Source organism: Chionomys nivalis, chromosome 19 (genome assembly GCF_950005125.1).
Source record: "Chionomys nivalis chromosome 19, mChiNiv1.1, whole genome shotgun sequence".
Lineage (NCBI taxonomy): Eukaryota > Metazoa > Chordata > Mammalia > Rodentia > Cricetidae > Chionomys > Chionomys nivalis.
Genome location: NC_080104.1, coordinates 53,687,186 through 53,707,169, shown reverse-complemented (window position 1 = coordinate 53,707,169; position 19,984 = coordinate 53,687,186). Strand labels below are relative to the sequence as shown.

The 19,984-nt window shown below is 49.4% G+C and overlaps 1 protein-coding gene across 8 annotated transcripts in view; it reads left to right on the top strand.

The window, feature by feature from the left end:
- Cabin1 (calcineurin binding protein 1) overlaps nt 1-19,984 on the top strand; it is a 126,016-nt gene that overhangs the window by 72,249 nt on the left and 33,783 nt on the right. For all 8 annotated transcript variants that reach the window (XM_057751599.1, XM_057751597.1, XM_057751598.1 and 5 more), the window contains 3 exons: nt 153-335; nt 6,048-6,379; nt 16,587-16,700. In XM_057751599.1, coding sequence (XP_057607582.1) covers nt 153-335; nt 6,048-6,379; nt 16,587-16,700 — 629 coding nt within the window. The remainder of the gene's footprint in view (nt 1-152; nt 336-6,047; nt 6,380-16,586; nt 16,701-19,984) is intronic.

The window sequence follows — 19,984 nt, the reverse complement described above, 5'->3', positions numbered from 1 at the left end:
CTAGGGTGGGTTGTACTTAGCAGAGTTAGGATGGTACACTGAGGGGACCTCTTACAGGATGGTTCTGGGCCATTGGGAGCCTAGCCCTGGTAGACCCCTCTGTGCCAGAGGTGTTGTTAGTTCATGGTCCTCCCTTTTCCTTCCTCCTTCAGACCGAAGCCAGGACAGCACCGCTGTGGCCCTGTCAGACTCCAGCTCGACACAGGACTTCTTTAATGAGCCCACAAGTTTGCTGGAGGGTTCTCGAAAGCCCTTTGCAGAGAAGAGACTATCTGGACCCAGTGCTCCAGCAGGACCAACTGGTAAAGATCTTCCAGGGCCCACAGAGGAAAGAGGTAAGAAGCCTGACTTGCTAATTTGGGCCTGCTTTGATCTCCTGGGGCAGTCCAGGAAGAACTGAGGTCTCTGGGTCCTGAAAAGCTCAGGCTCAGTCTCGTCCCATCTTCATGCTTCTGCTTTTTTGCCTTGGGGTGTTAGTGGGAAAGTTACTTACCTTTCTGGTCCTCTGCTCTCACTAGAGGATAGGACTGGTCCCAGTGCCAAGTCCCAGGAATTGTGAGGATTAAATAAGGATAGTGAAGGTGTTGGCACCAGCGAGGTTTGCCAAGTGTGCTTTGTGATGCTGTCATATTGTAGTGACGCAGAAAGCCATGCTCACAGCGTCGGTGGAGTGTGTTTGCCCCTGCCTTGTTGAACAGTTATTAGAAAAAGTCTTGGGATTCTGAATGTCACAAAAATGTTTTCTTTTTAGTCTGAATCATATCAGACTTCTTGGGAAATCTGCCTTTTTTGGGCAGAGAGCGCTGATCTAAGCCTGGGATATGCCCAGTTCCCTTGGGATTCCCTAGGCAGAGCCCCACTTCTAAGTTTGTAGCATGACTATATGCAGGCTGAGGCATCCCTGGTGCCACTCACAGACTGTGACTAGTTGGCCATATATTTTTGAAATTTCCTTTCTTGTTTAATGTGTGTGATATGTGGGCATGGGTATATGTGTGCCATGGCACACAGATGGACATCGGCACAAGTCCACACTTCAGCCTTGTTAAAATAGGGCCTTTTTGGGTTTTTTGCTGCTGTACCACAGGGTACCTGGCCCATGAGCTTTCATGGATTTCCCTTATCCACCGCCTGAGATGAAAATAGAGACTGCTGTGTCCAATTTCACATGGGTTTAAGGAATCTGAATTGAGGTCCTTGTGCTTGCACAGCAAGCCCCTACCCATTAAACTGTCTTCCCAAGAACTTTCCCATTCTTGCTACGGACATGCATGTGTGTACATGCCCAACAACCCAGTCCCACATTCAGGTGTTCCAGGTCAGACACTGCCTTCTCAGCCAGCTGGAAAGGAAAACTGTTGACTGATGTTTCTGTCCTGCCTGGTTCCCACAGTCGTTAAGTCCCAAAGAAATCACATAGAGGTTGACATTATTATAAACTGATTGGCCCATTAGCTCAGGCTTCTTATTAACTCTTATAACTTATATTAGCCCATTATTCTTGTCTATGTTAGCCACGTGGCTCGGTACCTTTTTTTGGTGAGACAGTCACAACTTGCTTGCTCTGTAGCTGGGTCACGATTGCAGAATGCAGCTTCCCTATTCCCAGAATTCTTTTTTTTTTTTATTTTATTTTATTCTTTTTTAATTAAAATTTCCACCTCCTCCCCGTTTCCATTTCCCTCCCCTTCCCAGAATTCTTGTTGCCCTACCTATACTTCCTGCCTGGTCACCCTGCCTATACTTTCTGCCTGGCTACTGGCCAATCAGCATTTATTTAAAATATAAGTGACAGGGTACAGACCATTGTCCCACAGCAGAAAGTGTCATGGCTTTTCCTGTTTCCAGGGCAAGGAGCTTGAGATTGAGAAAGAATGAGGAGTTCAGCCTTAATCACTACCCTATGTGGCCTTCTGAGTGGGCTGGATGGGGATAACTTGGATACTCTGGGGGCTTGGGCCTCTTATCAAGTTTTTATGTAAGTTAAGAGTTCCCTTGGAACTGTGGTAGTGGAGCCAAAGCCACTTGGAGGAGGATAGGACTCTCCCAGCTCTTTGTTCCCTGCTGGCTATCCCTGGCTGATCTTTAAGGAGACTTATCAGACTCACCTGTGCTTGGTCCCTATAAAGAGACAAGGTTAAAATTGGGTTTGGTGGTGCATAGCTTTAATCCCAGAACTTGGGGAAGCAGAAGCAGGTGGATTTGTGTGGGTTCAAGGCCAGCCAGGACTACACAGTGAGACTTTGTCAAAAATAAAAACAAAGTGGGGAGGGTGAGAAAGGAGAGAGAAAATGTTAGAACCAGGTGTGGTGATCTACACCTGTAATCCAGTGCTCAAAAGGCTGAGGCTGCTGGGTCACAAGTTTTATAGCAGACTGGGCTGCACAGCAAATTTTGTCCCTAAAAACCAGAAAGAAAAAAAGAAATAGGGCCATTGCCTCACTTTGTCAGCCATCAATGTGCTCTCCCCCATCATGCTGACACTCTAATGGATATAAATACACGGTAGGAAGTGTAGGCTAGAAAGAAAAGAATTACTGTACTCTGCCCGTCCTAACATAGCATTTCTGGTTTTAAAATATGATGATTTTTACTTTTGGACGAGTGAGACTGTTCATCTGTGTTCTGTGTCCCAGCATGCAGTGAACTCCTGTGCGTGCAGCTGTCATCATGGACTCGGTGTTAGTTACTGTTCCCTTGCTGTGACGGAGGTCCAGGACAGGAACCCTTAAGGGAGGGCCACACAGTTCATGGGGATATGTCTACAGAGCTAGAGCTCTGCCCTTTGCAGTTGAAGCTGTGGCAAGATTTGGTGTGTCTTGACAGGTCACGAAGGAATAAACTGGGACCTGGCTAGCTACCACTCTGCAAGGTCTGACTGCCCAGCATTCCTCCAGCTAAGCCCTGTGTCCTAAAGGTTCCACAGCTTCCTGAAATAGCTGTAAAGCAAGTGTTGGGACACATGACCTCTGGGGTACATTTCCCATCTAAGCCATACCAGCCTCCCTGTACCACGTGTGGGACAGGATCCTTCTAGACTGATAAGGAGTATGCTAGTATACTCCTACTACTCCTCTTCGACTCAGGACTTGGTTGGGGTGGGGCAGGGGCAGACAGTGCATTGCTGGCCATTGGTAAGGAATGTTAGGGTAGAACCAGAGACCATTACAGTACCCAACAGGCATGAAATGGTGTGTTCCGTGTCCGTCCCTGCCCCGTCCCCGCCCCGTCCCCTCCCCACTGGTTTAGGTAGTTTTTTGACCTTGAGCAGCAGTCAGCCTCCCTGAGAGAGCCAGAGCTGCAGGCCACTGTGTACTGAAGTCTATTGCACTCTCCTGACCTTCCAGGCCCACTCTTCTAGGCAGCCCTGCTACCAACCTGCTGCTTCCTGCAGTCCATAGCATGAGATGCAGGCCCTTGGTCATACATTCGGTGTCCACTACAGCAGATTGGCAGATCCAGATCTCCCTCAGGCACTGGGTGTTGAAGGGAGTGGGGTCTTCTCTGGGACCATGCCTATCTCTGAGCCATCTTCCTTCCCACATTGTCCAGCAAGTGTGAAGGGTCCTGTTTCTGAGAGACTGGCTTCCATTCTTTTTTCAGAGGCTGATGCACTTCACACTGGTCTGCTAGTGCTCAAGGAAAGGCTTTTACACCGTCAACTGTTTCACCTTTCTGAAGCTAACCTTTGCAGGAGTCAGATCTTCACAATATAGACCTAGATTGTGAAGGTGGCAGCAGTGAAGTGTGTGTGTGTGTGTTTGTGTGTGTAGAGAAAAACGTCGCTTAGAATTTCAGCACTTAAACAAGCTCACTCTGAAGTATATAAACTCAGTGTGGAAATTGTCAGTAAGCCATGGAGTCCATGCAGTAAACACTGTACCATGGCCACATGTGCCTACTCTCTGGTCTATGAGTAGAGAGAGACTTAGTGGCATTGTCTATGGTGACAGGTCTATGCCTGGTGTTCAACCATGTCTTTCTATCCTTCCCAGGAAATCCATTAGATAGAGCGAGTTCTCTCTGTCAGACCTCTGTGCTTCTTAGAACTCCTGCCCTCTGTTAGCCTTAGTACCTACACCGTAAGCATTCTAAGTCAGTACTTGCCAATGAGATCTAGCTTAGGCTTCGTGGCACTGTGTGTTTTTCTCATGTTTGTGTGGGAGGATCATATCATCCCATCTTCATGCTGCTGGTGTTAGGTTAGTACTTGACATCCTGACTGGGAAGCATCCCGCAGATTTACAGCTGTTTCTGACCCTCTTCCTTTATCAAGGAAGTGGAAGAGTCCAGTGATCTTAGGCCCACTTAGCGGAGGGAGTGCATGTTCGGGTGACACAGTTCACCTCATTTTTCCTAGACCGCTCAGGCCCCCCAGAACTCTGAGCAACTGAGTCAACTATCAGAGATTCCATTTTCTTTGGTCCTTCAGTTGTGTGTACCAAACCCTTTTTGGATTAATTCTTTTCCTCTCCCTGCTTTCTGTAAAAATTGTGTTTCTGAGACTTTGTCATTGGGTGTTATCCCTGTCCCCTGCCCCCTGTTTCCTGCCTGGGGCCAAGGACTGTTTTGTCATTCAGTTAGTTCCCTTGTCTTCCTGGAGCCTCCGGCTGGACTCATAGCCATTGTTCCCACTGCTTGTGTTGAGCCACATTTGGGATACATTAGAAACCTAACATGCTTGTGAGCAAGACGACAGTGGCCCCAGCTCTAGACTAGGGGTGCAGACAGCATCCTGAGCCCATGAGAGAGATTATACAGCATGGCGGTAGAGACTCTAGGATTGCTGACAGTGATTCTGTCTACTTCAGATGGTGGGGTGGGAGTTGGGGTGAGGTGTTAGCACTGTAGGACAGGGACAGATGGTAGGAGCTAGGAGAACAAGCCCTAGTAAGCTCTGGCTGCTGGGAGAGGAGGCGGTCTTGTGCCTTTCCTCCACAAACACTGCTTTAGGGTGGGGACACCTGAGCGAGGAAACACTTGGAGCTCTAAGACCTGTGAGCAGAGGAGTAAGGTGGGAAAAGGCAGAGGTGAGTGTGTGTGTCCAACTGAAGTAGATGGAAAGGGGGTGTTCTGAGGAGCAGAGGGGGACAGAGAATGACTGCCCAGCCCTTCCCTTGGTAAGGAGAACAATGATAGTCAAGCTTGCCGCATACCTGAGATCCGCCCATTTGTTTGTACTTGCTGTGAAGATAACTTGGAGTCTTAGTCCTTGTCTTCTTGACTTTGCCATATTAGGGTTTCAGCTACTGCCAGGCCTCCCTCGCAGTAGAGGGAGGGCTGTTGAGGCTCAGCCCACAGTGCAGATTGTCTTCAGAATAGGTGGTACTGGCTCCTTCCCCGGGCAGACTGTTCAGAATATGCCAAATGCATGGAGACCTCAGGGTCATGCTCCAAAAGCCACCTTGTCTCTTGCTTCCTGGGCCAGAGAGTCTCTTCTTTGGGCAGCCAAGGAGGCTGTGCCTCAGGAGGGGTCTTGTGAAGCCATTCGTTTCTGCCATCTTGAGAGTTCTCCTGGTCTCCGCCATGCTGGCTGGGTGTGGAGGTATTGGACTTGTCAAGCAGGCGCCATGGATAAACACATAGCAGCACACCTGCAGTAGCCCAGAGAAGGATGTTGGACAGGCTGTAGGCCGAGGTCCTGATAGCAGCGGAACAGGTGTGTCACACTGCTGATGTCTCCTTACCTCAGTGTGCTGCTTTCCTGTCGACTAGCCCTGATGCCACCTATGCCATACTCACTAGGTAGGAGCCAGAGCCCAGCTTGGAACTCCTCCTCTCTGTAGCCTCTAGGCCCTCTGCTGCAAGCCACTGGGACTTCCCATGTCTTGGGGCAGGAACCTATGTGACCATAGCCAGTAGGGGGTTGAGCCAGAACCACTAGTGGGCCCTGTATCTCCCGTTGTTGGGTTGATTGCCCACCAAGCATGGGCATCAACCCAGCTGTCCTGGCTACCTCACTGAGGTGTCTGTGTCGTTTGTGATGGACTGCTACCTAAAGAGACCTTAAACCACAATGACTTTCTCTTCCTTCTTCTTAACCGTAGGAAAAATTGAGGAGTCCTTGGAGAGCACAGAGGCCTTCCAGGTTGTAGATCAAGGCATCCAGAAGCCTGTGGCAGACTCCTCAGCCTCTGCTTACATCCTCAGCAAGCCCCCGGTGTCCACACCTCCCTCGTGGGATGGGAAGAAGAGGGGTGACCTCCCAGGGGAGCCAGTGGCTTTTCCCCAGGGACTCCCAGCAGGCGCTGAGGAGCAGCGCCAGTTCCTCACAGAGCAATGCATCTCCTCCTTCTGCCTTTGCTTGAGCCGCTTCCCACAGCACTACAAGAGTCTCTACCGCCTGGCCTTTCTCTACACCTACAGCAAGACTCACCGGGTGAGAAGGGCCCTGAAGGGTGTGCATGGCCGCCCCAGCCAGACAGGGGAGGCTTTCAGGCAGAACAAAACAGCATTGGGGTTAGGACTTGGCTAATTCATCTGAGAGGGGTGTGAAGAAGAACTGCAGAGCCAGAGCTAGTCCAAAGTGTGGACCGTGTGCCCTGGAATACAGGCCTCCTTGCTGTCACCTTGCTCTGGGCTCGCCTCAAAGGTACAGCTGCCTGAACCATCTTTCACCCCCTGCTTGGTGGATGTTGGGTGCTTTTAGAAAGCAGTGGCTGTGTCCTAGGCTTCAGCACTCCTGAGGGCTTTCCAGTCAAACCATTTTTTCTGGCTTTTAGCATTGGTGGGAGGGCCAGAGTGACTTTCTTTTCCTTCGGTTGTTCCTCATTCAAGAGGTGACAGGGAGAGAGTTCCCTTGCCTCTGGTGCCCGTTCCTGCGGAGCTGTACTCTAAGGGGGTGCCGGGCTAAAAATATGCACATGAGCAAGCCAGGCGGCTTTGTTGTGACCAGCACTACAGAGAAAATAGCAGGGTGCACAGAGCCCCGGGTGCTGCTGCAACTCTGCGAAGGCTGAGACCTGTAGTGTGAGGGGCAACAGGTAAGGCTTGAGGGAGGAGAGAGTGCCAGCAGCCCAGGAGAGTGCCATGTGGGTTAGGGCTAGGAAGAGCTAGAGTGTTCAGGTGAGCAGGGCATCTTATAAGGTCTTGCTGTGAGACCTTCCTTCATGTGACCCTCCCAGTTCAATCAGACTCTCCTCCCAGGGGCCTGCTGCTGCCCCATTGTGGGCCCCACTACATTCTTGTGGATGTTTGCAGAACCAAGTAGAGTAGTAGGCCAGAGAAATAGACCCTGACTTGGTGCTAGTCACTTCACAGAACTCTGGGGACTAGGTGTCAGAAGGTTTGTCCTTGCAGTGACTGACATATTCTATAGCTTGGCCAACTTTCTGAGAGTACAGCAGGTAAAATTAACCTCAGCTGAGCTGGGGCGGAGTCAGTCACATCATCGCCAGTCTCTAAGGTGTGTACCAGCCGTAGTAGACTGACGTGTCTAGCTGCCTGAGGCCATCTGCTGCCTGTTACACTGCTGCCCCTACTCTGAAAAGCTGGTCTCACTAGCTGGCCTGCATTTGGCAGTGAACCTCACCTCCATGCACCAGGTTTTTGTGTTCAGGGGCTGGGTGTTAAATCCCAGCCAGCACATGTCTCCCCTGCTGAAGACATGAGCTGCACATCTCCTCTGCTTTCATTCTTTCTAGTAGCCCTTTCCCCCTTGAGGAGCAGCAGAGCACACAGTAAGAGCCTCCCAAGTCCCAGTGAGGAGATTCAGTCATCAGTCCCCTCCATATTCCCCATACAGCTGTGCTCAGACAGTTCTTGTTCCAGTGTGCCTTCCCCAGCAAAGGCTGAAACAGAATGTGGGGTGCAGGATGGCAGGTATGGATTATCACCCCCGGAAGGGAGCAAGAAGAGGGTGCAGTAGGAAACAGACTGGGGTGCTAGACTGCCCTTCCAAGCTTCTATGTCCTACTAAAGGCTTTATTTCAGTCCCAAGGGGGCCATTGTACAGAATACTTAGCATGGCACCAGGTATGATATATGCTGATTAAAGACTTCTCTTTCGCGGAAGGAGAGTTGTCAAAGTAGTGTTTGTGTCAGGATTAAGAAAATACAAGCAGACGGAGGTGATGCACACCTAACTGTCCCAGTCATTGAGAGGTAGAGGCAAAGGATTACAAAATCAGAGCTATCCTCGGTTACACAGAGTTTGAGTTTTAGGGCAGCTAGGTTTTAAGAAACCAAATGTAAAGAGAAGAGGGGAGGAAAGAAGACAGAGGAAGGGGCAGGTGGGGGAAGGAGGAGACACAAAGAGAAACCATGATTCCATACCTGAAAACAAACTCTTAGGCCTGATACTGTTCTGGCTATCGTGTACAGATAATATTAATGCCGGAGCATCTGGAGCATCGGGTTCTTCAGTTGTAGACCTTGTTACTCCACAGTCCTCCACTGTTGAGTGTGTCCCCCTATGGGTGATGTGTTTTCCCTTGTGCTCTTCCCAGGAATGATCCCCAGGTCATGTTGGTCATTCTGTGGTAGTTTGTGTGGTAGATCGGCCAAGTCAGCCCAGCCACATCCATTAGTTTCTGTGGGCTCTTCTCATACCGAATTCCTAGATTGGGTTCCTTCATTTGTGAAAATGGAATGCTGACCATGATTCTCAGAGAGACTCCCCTGGGGCGGGCACTCTCTTCTCAATGTTAGGCCTCCTTTGGAGACAGCACTGTGGAATGTCGTGTGTGTCGGATGTTTCCAGAACATACCAAGTATATTCTGGACCCCAACTGTGTCCCTGGGCTGCCTCTACTGTTGGAGGAGCCTTTATGGGCTTCGTTGACAGGCCTTTGCTGAACGCCAGTTCCCGTCTACAACTTGAATGACAGGTTAGCACCAGGCTCTACTGAGCGGATGAATTAATAACTTCCTGCTGCTCAGGGCAAACCTCTGTTCTAGGGGTGAGTCTTGGGTGCCAACTCTGCTGGCAGCTGCTTAGATGTTGGAACACAACTCAGTTGTAGCTGACTAATTCAGAAACATTAACTGGCAAGCAGTGACCTCTTTCCACACATAAGTGTTTGCTAACAAACACTTCCCAATGTGTGTATTTGACAGCAGCACATTTTGTGCACAACCCGCCTATAGGCTTAGCAGTGGCATTTTCCTGTGGCCAGCTGGATTGTTAGGTGTCTGTCTACTCAGGGATCCAACAGGCAGCACTCCCAGGATTGGACACTTAACTGCTGTTGATCCCTTCGGTCTTTCACATGTCACTCTGGGTAAAATCATTATCTTGCTGTGTGTTGTGGAGCAGATCCTCCTAGGGACAGACCCAGGGTCTATGGCTAGGCGCTCTTGGAGGCCCAGGGCTGTTTTGTTGAAGTAGTCTGCTGGTGATACAGGATTGTGATGATGGGGTGGGTAGACAAACAGCCCTTCTTTCCCATTACCCAGACCCATCTCCTCTGCCCCTCCATCTCTGTAGCCGCTGTACAGCACTCCCACCCCCCACCCCCCACCCAATTAGGCCTTCTGAGGACTGTGCCTTGTAGAGTTGCCAAGGCTAGGTCTTCTCCTGGGGAATCTTTGATGCCTATATTGTGGCTGCCCTCCATGTTGTATCAGGATATCTCTTATCATTTGGCCTCCTGCCCTCACCAGTAGCTAGGGGTCTGGGTGAAAGATGTCCTGTTGTCCTGGAGCCCAGGTCCTCCAATTTTTGCTGTAACTATTATAAGGATATTACAGTCCAGGGCAGAGAGACTGATAAAATGGGCCCTGGAGCCAAACAGCCAAAGAAAAATGAAGTTGGTGAGATACATTCCCAGCTTCAATAATACAGTAATAAAATTTGTAATCAATAATAGTTTGGGATGTTATTCAGTCTACCAATATGGATGAACCTGAGGATGTTGTGTTCAGTGAAATAGGCCAGCCACAAAAAGGCAAACACTGAGTCTGTGCAGGGGTGGCCCGGACACACTAGCCCAATCAGAACCTGCTGTTTTGGCCCAAGGCTTGTGTGAAGGAGCCTACTTTTTGGGTTTGATCAGAGGCCGACTCCTGTGTTGAGACCCCATGGTAGTGCACATTCTAGTGTGGAATCTCCAAGGACCACTGAGCCCTGGACTTGCTAGGTAGCAGGCCCAACTGTTAAGAAGTATATTAGTCCTAAACTGGGTATTCAGTACCTTCCTTTGCCCCATAGGCAAAATGTTTTGCCTGGTATTCTCAAAATGTCTTGGGCCACTATGTCCAATAGGGTCTTAGCAGGCTTTACTTTGTGTGCTTTCTAGAATAATGTCTTAGCTAAGGTAAGTTCTTATTAGGCTAGCTGAGGCTAGCCTCAAACTTGTGATCAGCCTTCTGCCTCAGTCTCACTGGTGCTAAGATTACAACACTCCTTGCTCAAATCGGGAATGCATTTCAGTATGCCTGCCTTTTGGTTTGATAAAGAGTCTTTGAGCCTGGGGGGTACAGAGGGAGTAAGACAGATTGCCTCATAAAGGTTGCTGTTTTCCCAACTCTTACTCCCACCAAGGGATGTAGATACGGAAGTCTGAAGGGGTTTGAATACTTTGCCTGCAGCATCTGTTACAAATAAGATTCTTTAAGCTTAGAAAGTAGAATGTCCTCCCTCATTGTCCAAGATCCATGAATGGCAGAATTAGTTGTGTTTTAGTGTGTATCTGGACAGGTTCATCATCATAACTGAGCAGTTACCGTATAGAAGGCCATCTTGAGGAGCCAGGGATCAAAAGCAAGCTCTCAAAATGTGCCCATTGGTTATCAGGGGGTAGAAAACACATCTGCTGGCAGCTAGTGATAGGTCTGGGAGAAAATAAACTGGGTAAGGGAACAGAAGGGATGGTGTGGCTATTTGGGAAATCCAGAGAAGGCCTTTCTGACCAGAGTTGGGAATGGAACAGTGGAGTCCTGAACCATGAGGCAGTCACGAGCAAGGCTTCCAGGTGGATGGTGGGACTGCACTGCCATCTTGAGACGAGATCAGGCCTGGTACACAGTGATGGATATGGAGGAGAGCAGAAGAGGATGGGATCACAGGCTCCCTAGGGCCCAGGTAGGCAGTAGAAGTTGCAAGGACACTGTTGCAAGTGAGGTTAAAGCCATTGCAATGTCGAAGGTGGGGGGTTTGGGCATTGTGTGGCCTTAGGGTGAGAGACACTGAACTATGGGGCAGACAGGAAGTAGCCTCTGTGATTTGGAAACCTAGTAGAACCCAGTGACACTCTTTGAAGGGTCTGAATGAAGACCAGGAACAAACCCAGGAGGGAGGAAGGATTCAGTGCCATCCATGTTGTCCCCAGAGGCTGACGGCCTCTAAGGGGCCATGCTTGGCAACCCCACAGGGCACAGTCAGGAAGTATCTCTCCTTCGCCGAATGCCTTTTTCATTGAGTAGTAGTCCCAAGAATAATGGGAGAATTCCCTTTTCTCTTCCATTCTCGGAGAGAGGGTCTTGCTTAGGGAGCTAGGGTTGTCCCGGAACTTGTGTTCCTCTTGCCTCCGCCTTCTGAGTGTTGGGATGGCAGTTTGTGCTGCAGCACCTGGCTCTTTATGCATACAACACATACTGCTTTGATTCTGCTTTTTTAAAATTTGCCCCATGCACCCAAATTCTTAATTATAACAATTTTAATGGCCATACTACATTTTTCTTGGTTAATAGGCCACACTTTATTTCACCAGCTCTATGTTAGGCTTTTTCTAAACATGGAACTGTTTATCATAGTTTTTCTATTATAAAAAGGTCAAAATTGATTCTAAGTCTGCTGGGTCCAGGATTTGGAGGCATTCATATCTTCACTCCCGTATAGTTCTTGATGAGTATAGAGCAGTGGTTCTCAGACTTGAACCCTTGGGTCGCATATCAAACATTTACATTACAATTCATAACAGAGTAGCAAAATTACAGTTATGAAATAACATTGAAATAATTTTATGGTTGGGGTAACTACAACATGGGGAACTGTATTAAAGGGCTGCAGTGTTAGGTAGGTTGAGAACCACTGATGTAGAAGAAGAGATCCTTTATTGCTGGGTGAATCCTTTATTCAGACAGATGTGCCCTAGCTTTATGGATGTCACTACCTCCAGCATCCCTCATCCACCAGAGCCATATGCTCCAGCTCTAGGGCCCCATCCATTGTCCTAATGTTTAGGAGGTAGAACAGGTTGTTCCCACAGACTGCATTCTCCAGTGAAGATCTCCACCAATCCTGATTCTTTCGTGTATCCTAGAACCCATGAGTTACCTCTAAGCCAATCATACAGCGTGGTCAGGTGAAGGGTTGAGCTCAGCTGAGGCCATAGCTACCCTTCTGGAAACTGTCACACATGCTAGGGGCAGGTCAGTCTGCGGAATCCAACTGGTCTCACTTGCAGATTCCTGCTGCCTCTCTGTCCATATAGGCAGATATCATGGGGTCTGGCCTCTGTGTGCCCGGCTTTTTCTTGTGGGACCACTGTCGTTGGTTCTCTGACACAGACACAGGACAGCATCTCAGCCACACAGTAGTGGTAGATTTGTCCTTGCAGCCTGGACCGTCTTGGTATTACAGGTGCTCTGAAGGGCAGTAGCTCTGTTTCCCTCTCCAGTCATCAGGCACTGCTAAGCTCCCACTGTGTGCAGAGTTCAGAAGTACAGGTAGGGACACAGGCTGCCCACCCTAAGGCTTCAGTACCTGTGCAGAAGGGTCTAAGGCTCCTCATAACTGTGGAAGCCAGCCTGATGTGTGCAGTGCATTGAAGTGGTAGTGGTTTGGCACAGGTTTTCTGACAGACACAGTTGAGACAAGGAGCGTAGGCTGCCTGGCTTGCCTTGAGGGTGGCTGAGGCAGCCCCGAGTGTGGCCAGTGACCCTGTTGCCCATCTGTATGGCCCCTTTCTTGCTTTTAGACTACACCATAGACTCTCAGCTACTTTATTCTAGGCACCCAAGGAGCCTCCTCCCCTCTAGGTTCTGCTTCTTCCTGCCATTGCATCTCATGTTCACTTGAGTGGAACCCTCCATTTTCTGAAAGCACAAAGCCTGCTTGTCTTCCTTCCAGTCTCCTGACAAATGACCGACTCTTCCTGGTCCTGGGAGCTTGGGCAAGCTCTTAAACTTCACTTCAGTTTTCTCGTTGTAAAGTGGAAATTCCATACCTGATAAGGAATAATGACATCCTGGGAGATATCATCACCTGTTTGCACCTTGAGCAACTAAAACTGCAGGACAGGCTGTGTTGAAGGACATTTTCCCCTCATAGAGAGTGGCCCAACAAGAGCCAACAGTCTCTAACCCTCTTCCCACCCATGAGGGTGGCACTTGCCAAATCCCCTGACAGTTTCCTGAGCCCTTTGAGCGCCCATCTGGGCCTCAGATGTAAATGAGCTTAGCGCTCCCATGAGCCTCTATGTCTTATGCTCGGCTGTCAGGCTGTCAATCTAGTCCGTGCTCTTTCTTTGTCAGCCTGGGAACAACTGGAGAGAGTGCTGCACACTAGAGCGCAGGGCCAAGTCTGAAGGACTCATCCGTACTCAGGTTCCGTTTGGCAGCCAGTGCTTTCTCATTCTTTGCAGCCATTGTGGAACCTCTACTGCTGCCCCGTTTTGAGTCAGGAAGGATGGTGGGTCCCCATCCCACAGCCACAGAGGCCTGCACCAGCTCCTCCCCCGCCCTGGCACCAGCCCTGCCTTCTCACATTTCCAGCCAAAGGGATGTTTTCTCACCTTGGTCTCCTTAAGGATGTGCTGGCCACTGTGAAGAGGCTTTTTCAGGCAGTGCTGTCTCCTTCTACCTCAGACTGCTGCTACCCTACCGTGCAGGTCATCCAGACACTGCTAACAAGTCCCTCAGGGGCACTCGGGACACTTTTATGTCACAGCACTGGGGTACCCTTTCTCAAGCCTGTGTGGCACATCTCTGTTTCACAGGTGGCCACACCTAGCTCTTGTACTAACCAAGCTGGGCTTTTGCCCTGGTCAGCTGGACTCTTGTCAGAGCCCCCCCATCTCTATACAGTCTGGTGCAAACCATAGCCCAGGTGTTGCCACTTCATTCAGACAAAGTCAAAGATGGGTGTCCTTTGTGCCCAGCTTCCAGGGTCAGGTGAGTCACTGGAGATATTAGACGTACAGATGGGGGTTTGGGATGTAGCTCAAGATTAGAACTCGAGCCTTGCATGACCAAGGTCCTGGGTTTGATCCCCAGCCCTGCAAAAATAAGTAAGTTACTGGTTGATTTAAACAAAACAAAACAAGATTGGCAGTACGTGCCTGTAAGCCTAGCAATTGAGGAATAAAGGCAAGATCAAGAGTTCAGGCCAGCCTGAGTAACTTAGCAGGTCTCTCTCTGAGTTAAAAAAAAAAAAAAACAAAAATGGGGTCGTTTGACTGGGTAGCTCAGTGTTAGAGCTTACCTGCTATGTGCAAACCTGTGTTCAGTTTGGTTCCCAGTACTGCACAAAAACAAAAGTCCCCCACCTGGCGAGCGGTCTCCTGTTCCATGCTCGGTGTCTTTCTCTAAATGTCTGTCCATGACTGGTCGGGCCAGACGGGCGTACCTCCTGGCCTGTGCTTCACTCTCAGAAGAGCTGAATGAGTTGGCACTAAGACCAAGGCTTCATGGCTGAGCACTGCTGTGTGCCTTGAGCTGCTTTTCAGGGCTTCTGCGCGATGAGGCTTGAGTCTGCCTCACTTCACAGTCTTGACGGTCAGTCTAGGCTACTCTTTGTTTTATTTCTTTCACTGAAGTGTGCTGTACCTAGCCGATCTCTGCTCCTTCTTCCTAAGCCTGCGGGAGCAGAGGTGCATGGCCTGGGGGCCATATCGAAAGGAAGATGTCAGTCTAAAACTTCAAATTGGCTTAGAGTACTCATGACTGCTGGCCTGGGAATTGGGCATTTGAATGTGCCCCACCCATTGTTACTACTGGAGCATTAGAGCACGGGTGGAGGGTGGAACAGCGACTGAACGTTTCCCCTGCTCCTCGTGTGAAGAAGCATGTACTCCGTGCTTCAAAGCTGGGGACCAAAGTCAAAGGTAGAGCACTCTGATCTCACCCACCCCTACTCTTTGTGCCTCGGGTGGAGAAAGCAGGAACCCCACTGGTGTATTTATTCGCCTTAAGAGATAGCATATTCCCTTGGGACCCTGGAAAGGCCTGTGTGTGCTAGAGGCAGTGGACATAGCCTACCAGCAGCTGAGCCTTGGAAAGAATGGCCTCTGCCTTCCTTGGTGGAAGTTCCTCCTTGAGCTAGACCCTGTGCTTGCTCTCACTCAGCATGCCAGCTTCAAGTAGGAACAGGTATCTGGACTCAGCGGGTTCAGCCAGAACCACCTCCACCTACAAGGCTGCCAGGGGTCATGTGGACAGAGTGCCCTCTACCTGCTGTGGTTGCTCTCATGCTGGACTGTCCACTGCTTCCCTGCCCCTCCTTGCAGGTCAGGTCAGATGATAGGGGTGTAGCCTTGACTTTCTGAGGCATTAGCCTTTGGTACTGAGACCCAGGCCTTGCCCTTGAAGATACCGGCCTTAGAGTCAGTGTTGAGCTTCACTATCCAGCCTGCTGGAAAGTGACTGTCTCCTGTTAGCTCCATGGAAACTCAAGCCTTTTCTGCCTTGAATGTATTTTCTAGAGGTGCATACTTAAGACCTCACCTGTGCCTGTTGCTAAAAGATCTTCATTCTTGTGTGTCTCCAACCCTTAGCCAGAGTCCTGAGCAGTTCTAGGAAACTACTTGGTGGAGGGAGGGTGGCTCTTTGTAGAGGCAGAGCAGAGGTCAGAGGTTCAGTTGTCAGGCAGTGTGTGTCTCACTTGGAGTCAGAGTTTCTACTTAGACCTAGAGTAGTAATGGCATGCAGAATGGAAACAGATGAGCATTTGGAGCTCCTGGAGTCAAAGTCTGGGTCCAGGACCAGGCAAACAAGAGGCTCAGGAGAGAACGTTGATTAGATGGGGAGGGTGAATATCGCAGAAAGGGTGAAGTGGTCATGGGTCCAAAGGGGCATGGCTAGGCTTTTCTCATTTCAGCCGCATACCCAGAGAGGGGAAGGTGTGGCCAGACGCATGGTGGGAAAGGACTGATCTCTGTATGGCCTAGTGAAACAGTCTTAAGTCAGGCCTGTACTTGTTCTCCCTTCTACCTCTCAGGACTCCTACATGGGTTCCAGCAAGAAGCCCCATTGCCAAGAGAGTCTGGGCCCAAGCAAAGCCCAGGCCTCTAAGGCAACTCTACTACAGGTTATAATAAGTAAGGATTCGTGATAAATGAGTAAGGTCTGCCTTTGGGGCTAATAGGGGTACCTAGTAATGTGTGGATACTGAGTCTACAAGGCAGTTTTGTAGGGTTGGGCAAGCTGAGGGGCCCCTCTGTGCCTACTGCCTTACGAAGTCTGAGGTCACATTCCTAAGTCAGCTATGGTGAACAGAAAAAAAAAATTACTTCCAAAAATGCATCCCACAACCCAGTGTTCAGAGCTCTGGTCCAGAGCCTCCTGGAGCTATAGGATCAATGTCTGAAGAACTGCTCTTGACCACAGTTTTTGCCAGTGCAGCCATGAAGAAGGGACCACCTGCTTTCCCATGGGCACCCTGAGCAGCCCACACACTCACTTCCAACCTACTTTTGTTTCCCCAGAACCTCCAGTGGGCCCGTGATGTGTTGCTAGGCAGCAGTATCCCATGGCAACAACTGCAGCACATGCCGGCACAGGGGCTCTTCTGCGAGAGGAACAAGACCAATTTCTTCAACGTGAGTACTTTGCCTTGTTGATTTCTGAGGCTGCTTGCTGCCACTGTTTCTCACTAAAGCTGTGTGAATCGCCCCCCCTGGTCAGGTGTTTACAGAGCTTCAGGTGTGTGGCATCCTCAGAGGGTAGACAGGGGGATACAGATAAGGGAATTCAAAACTGATACGGGGCTGTAATTAACTGAGTGACTTCTAGCAAGTCATTACTCCCTCTGGGCACTCGGGAGAGGCATGGATGAGCTCTATGTGTCCTCTAGAGGCCTGGGTGTTCAGGGGCCGTATGTGCAGTAGAGAGAGAGGACTTTGGGCTTGTAGCTCTGGAGCAGGTCCACCTCCCCCATGTGCTCTTGGGCACCGAGGAGACTCTCGCTAATGCTAACTCTACTACTTGAAAATAAGTTTTCCCAAGGTTGGGCCTTCAGTGCCCTTCCAGTCAGCTTTGCCATCCCTTGTGACAGGGAGCAGCGTTTTCCTGGCTGGGTCATCATCCACCTTCCAGGGCTACCCTGTCTGCCTCCTAAAAGCCTTCTTCAGCACCTGTCAGCCCAGTCTCCCCACACGCACCCTGCCCCACCCAGGGACAGTGGGCTGTCGCTCCTTTCTACCTCTAGTCTAGGTCTTCTCCCCTTCCACACTCCTCCCAGAGTGGCTGGCTCCCAGTTAGGTGGCCTTTGCAGGCCACACAGACCCTCTTAGTTTTGTTTCTTCTCTGTTTCCCCTGATGTCTTGATATTAGCAGAGAGAAATTTAAGGGCAGGGTTTGCCAACAGAGGTATTGACAGGCAGGAAGGTTGTGGCAGAGGCAGATCTTTAAGGTGGAAGGCTGCCAGAACCCTCACTGAGAGCTGGTCAAGTGGTGAGTGTCCAGTTCCATGGCTCATCCTTTCTCCCAGGCTGTGTAACTTGTGAGTGAGGAGGCACTCAAGTCTAGAACCTTGCACCTATCCGTGCTCACTATTGTCATTGATAGGCAGGTAGTAGGTGTCTTTGCTAATCAAACTACATGGCACTACAGAATTTGCTGTGAAAAAGGACACCCACATACCCCTTTGCCCAGTCCTAGTCTTGCTCTTCTTTGTCCTGAGAGTCCTTCCAGAAGACCTGTCGTAAGCCAGTGCATGTTTCTACACATGGAGAACAGAAGCGTGCACAATTTGGCCTTAGTGTGTGCTTGTTGTCTTGTTTTTTCACTAATAGCATCTCTTAGAGAGCGTTTTAAAATGTGTTCATTTTATTTATCATTTATGGAAGGGCTGGGGATCAAAGTCAGAGCCTTGCTCAGGCTAAGCTAGTGTACAGTAATCTTTTTCCTCTGCCTGAGAAAGGGTCTTGCCATATAACTCAGGCTGCTCCCTAAGCCTCAGTACTGGAATTACAGGCCTGCTCTGTTGCATCTGCTGTTTTCTTGAGTCAGGACCTCTGGCTTAGGCTGGCCTCAGACCCACTGAGGAGTCAGATGCTCTTTCCTCTGCTTCCCCAAGTGCTGGGCTTCTAGGCATTCATCCCCACCCCTACCTTTGATCACTACCAGATCACTTTGATAGCTACCCAGTATTCAGGTGGATGCCCATCGTCACCCACTGGTGGATCCAGTCTTCCGTAACTACAAGATACGTACATTGTACATTTGTGGGAGCCCATTTATAAGAAAAAGCCTGAAATAGAATTTCTGCCTGGGTTAATGTTTGTGGTACTTTTAAAGTATCAGAAGATACTGCTCTCCTAGATCTGCCCCCACCCCCACCTTTACACACATCCTTTTTTCTCAAGACTTCAGCAGTTCATCAGTACTGTTAATATTTTTAACTTTATAGTTTTAAGGGTTTTGTGTGTTTATGCGCATACATGTGTGGGGATACTTGTCCCAAAGTGTGCATGCCCTGGCTTGTAAATAGAGGGCAGAGGGCAGCACTGTGGAGCCAGTTGTTTACCTCCTGCTTTGTCTTGGGTTCTGGGGGTCAAGCTCAGGTTGTTAGGCTTGTACAGCAAGTGCTTCTGTCTTTGGAGCCATCTTGATGGCTCTGATTTTGGGATGGTGGTGGGGAACGGATTGTTCTGTAGTTCAGTCTGGCCTCAAACTCATGATTCTCCTACTTCTGCCTCCTGAGTGAATATATGCTTTTTAGTAAGGGAGGAAAAAACCAAACCTGTTGCCATGTTCCATTCCCTATGAGTGAGATTCTGTATAATATACTAACTGTGCAAATGACTTCTGTGGTGTTGGGCATTGAACCTAGGTCCTCACACATGTAGAACAGGACACTCCTGTGTCCCTGGCCCAACAGTTTTGGCTTGTGCACAGTTTTTGTTCATGTTCATTGTTCTACTGGACGATCAGTTCTTTTGTTACTGATCTAGAATGCACTATATATTAATTAAGTGCACCCTTTGGCAAACCTATTTTTCTAGGTTGAATTGGAATCAGGCATGTTGTTTAATTTTTGGAGCTCTTTGGTAACTCAACTCATAAAGTGGAGTTCCATTACGTCACAAGAATGTTAACTGTAGGATCCCAGGTTTGGTGGTACGTGCCTGTAATTCTCTGCTCAGAAGGCCGAGACAGGACTGTCTGGGCTAGGACGACACAGGGAGACTGTCTTAAACAAAGCAAAGTAACTGTAGGAACCAAGTTAGGTAATGGTGTAGTGCCCAAAACCCAGAATGGCACATGGTAGGTACTCAGAAAAATAATTTCCTTCCTGCCTTTCCTGTGTTGGTCCTTTGGCCTATTAAAGACAGCGCAGGGATATTGCAAGGTGAAGCAAAGCCTCCGTGCCTTTCTCAAACTTAGTCCTCCCTCCTCGCTGATACTGAAATTGAAGTCACCCCTCGGGCAGGTGCTGCAGCCTCTTTCCCATTATGTTCATTCCCTGCAGCTCCTCCTGTGGTTTCTAGAACCTCTCCCTCCAAAAATGAGTTCTACCTGAAGGGCCTACGAGAAGAATCCCTTGTGGGCTTGGTATATGTGGCATTCCTCCTCAGCCACCTCTGTGATTTAAACTCTTTAGCCTATAAGACTGGGGGCCTAGCATGATAGGAGTGTTGGTCGGGCCGAGAGAGATGGCTCAGTAGTTAAGAGCACTAGCTACTCCTTTAGAGGACCTGAGCTTCATTCCCATCACCTACATGGTAGCCAACAACTGTCCATAAGGGCAGTCTCAAAGGATCCAATGTCCTCTTCTGACCACCAAGGACACCAGGCACACGAGTGGTACACAGACAGACACATGCAGGCAAGGCACCCACATACATAAAATAATAAATCATTTTTTACAGAAAAGTTCCGA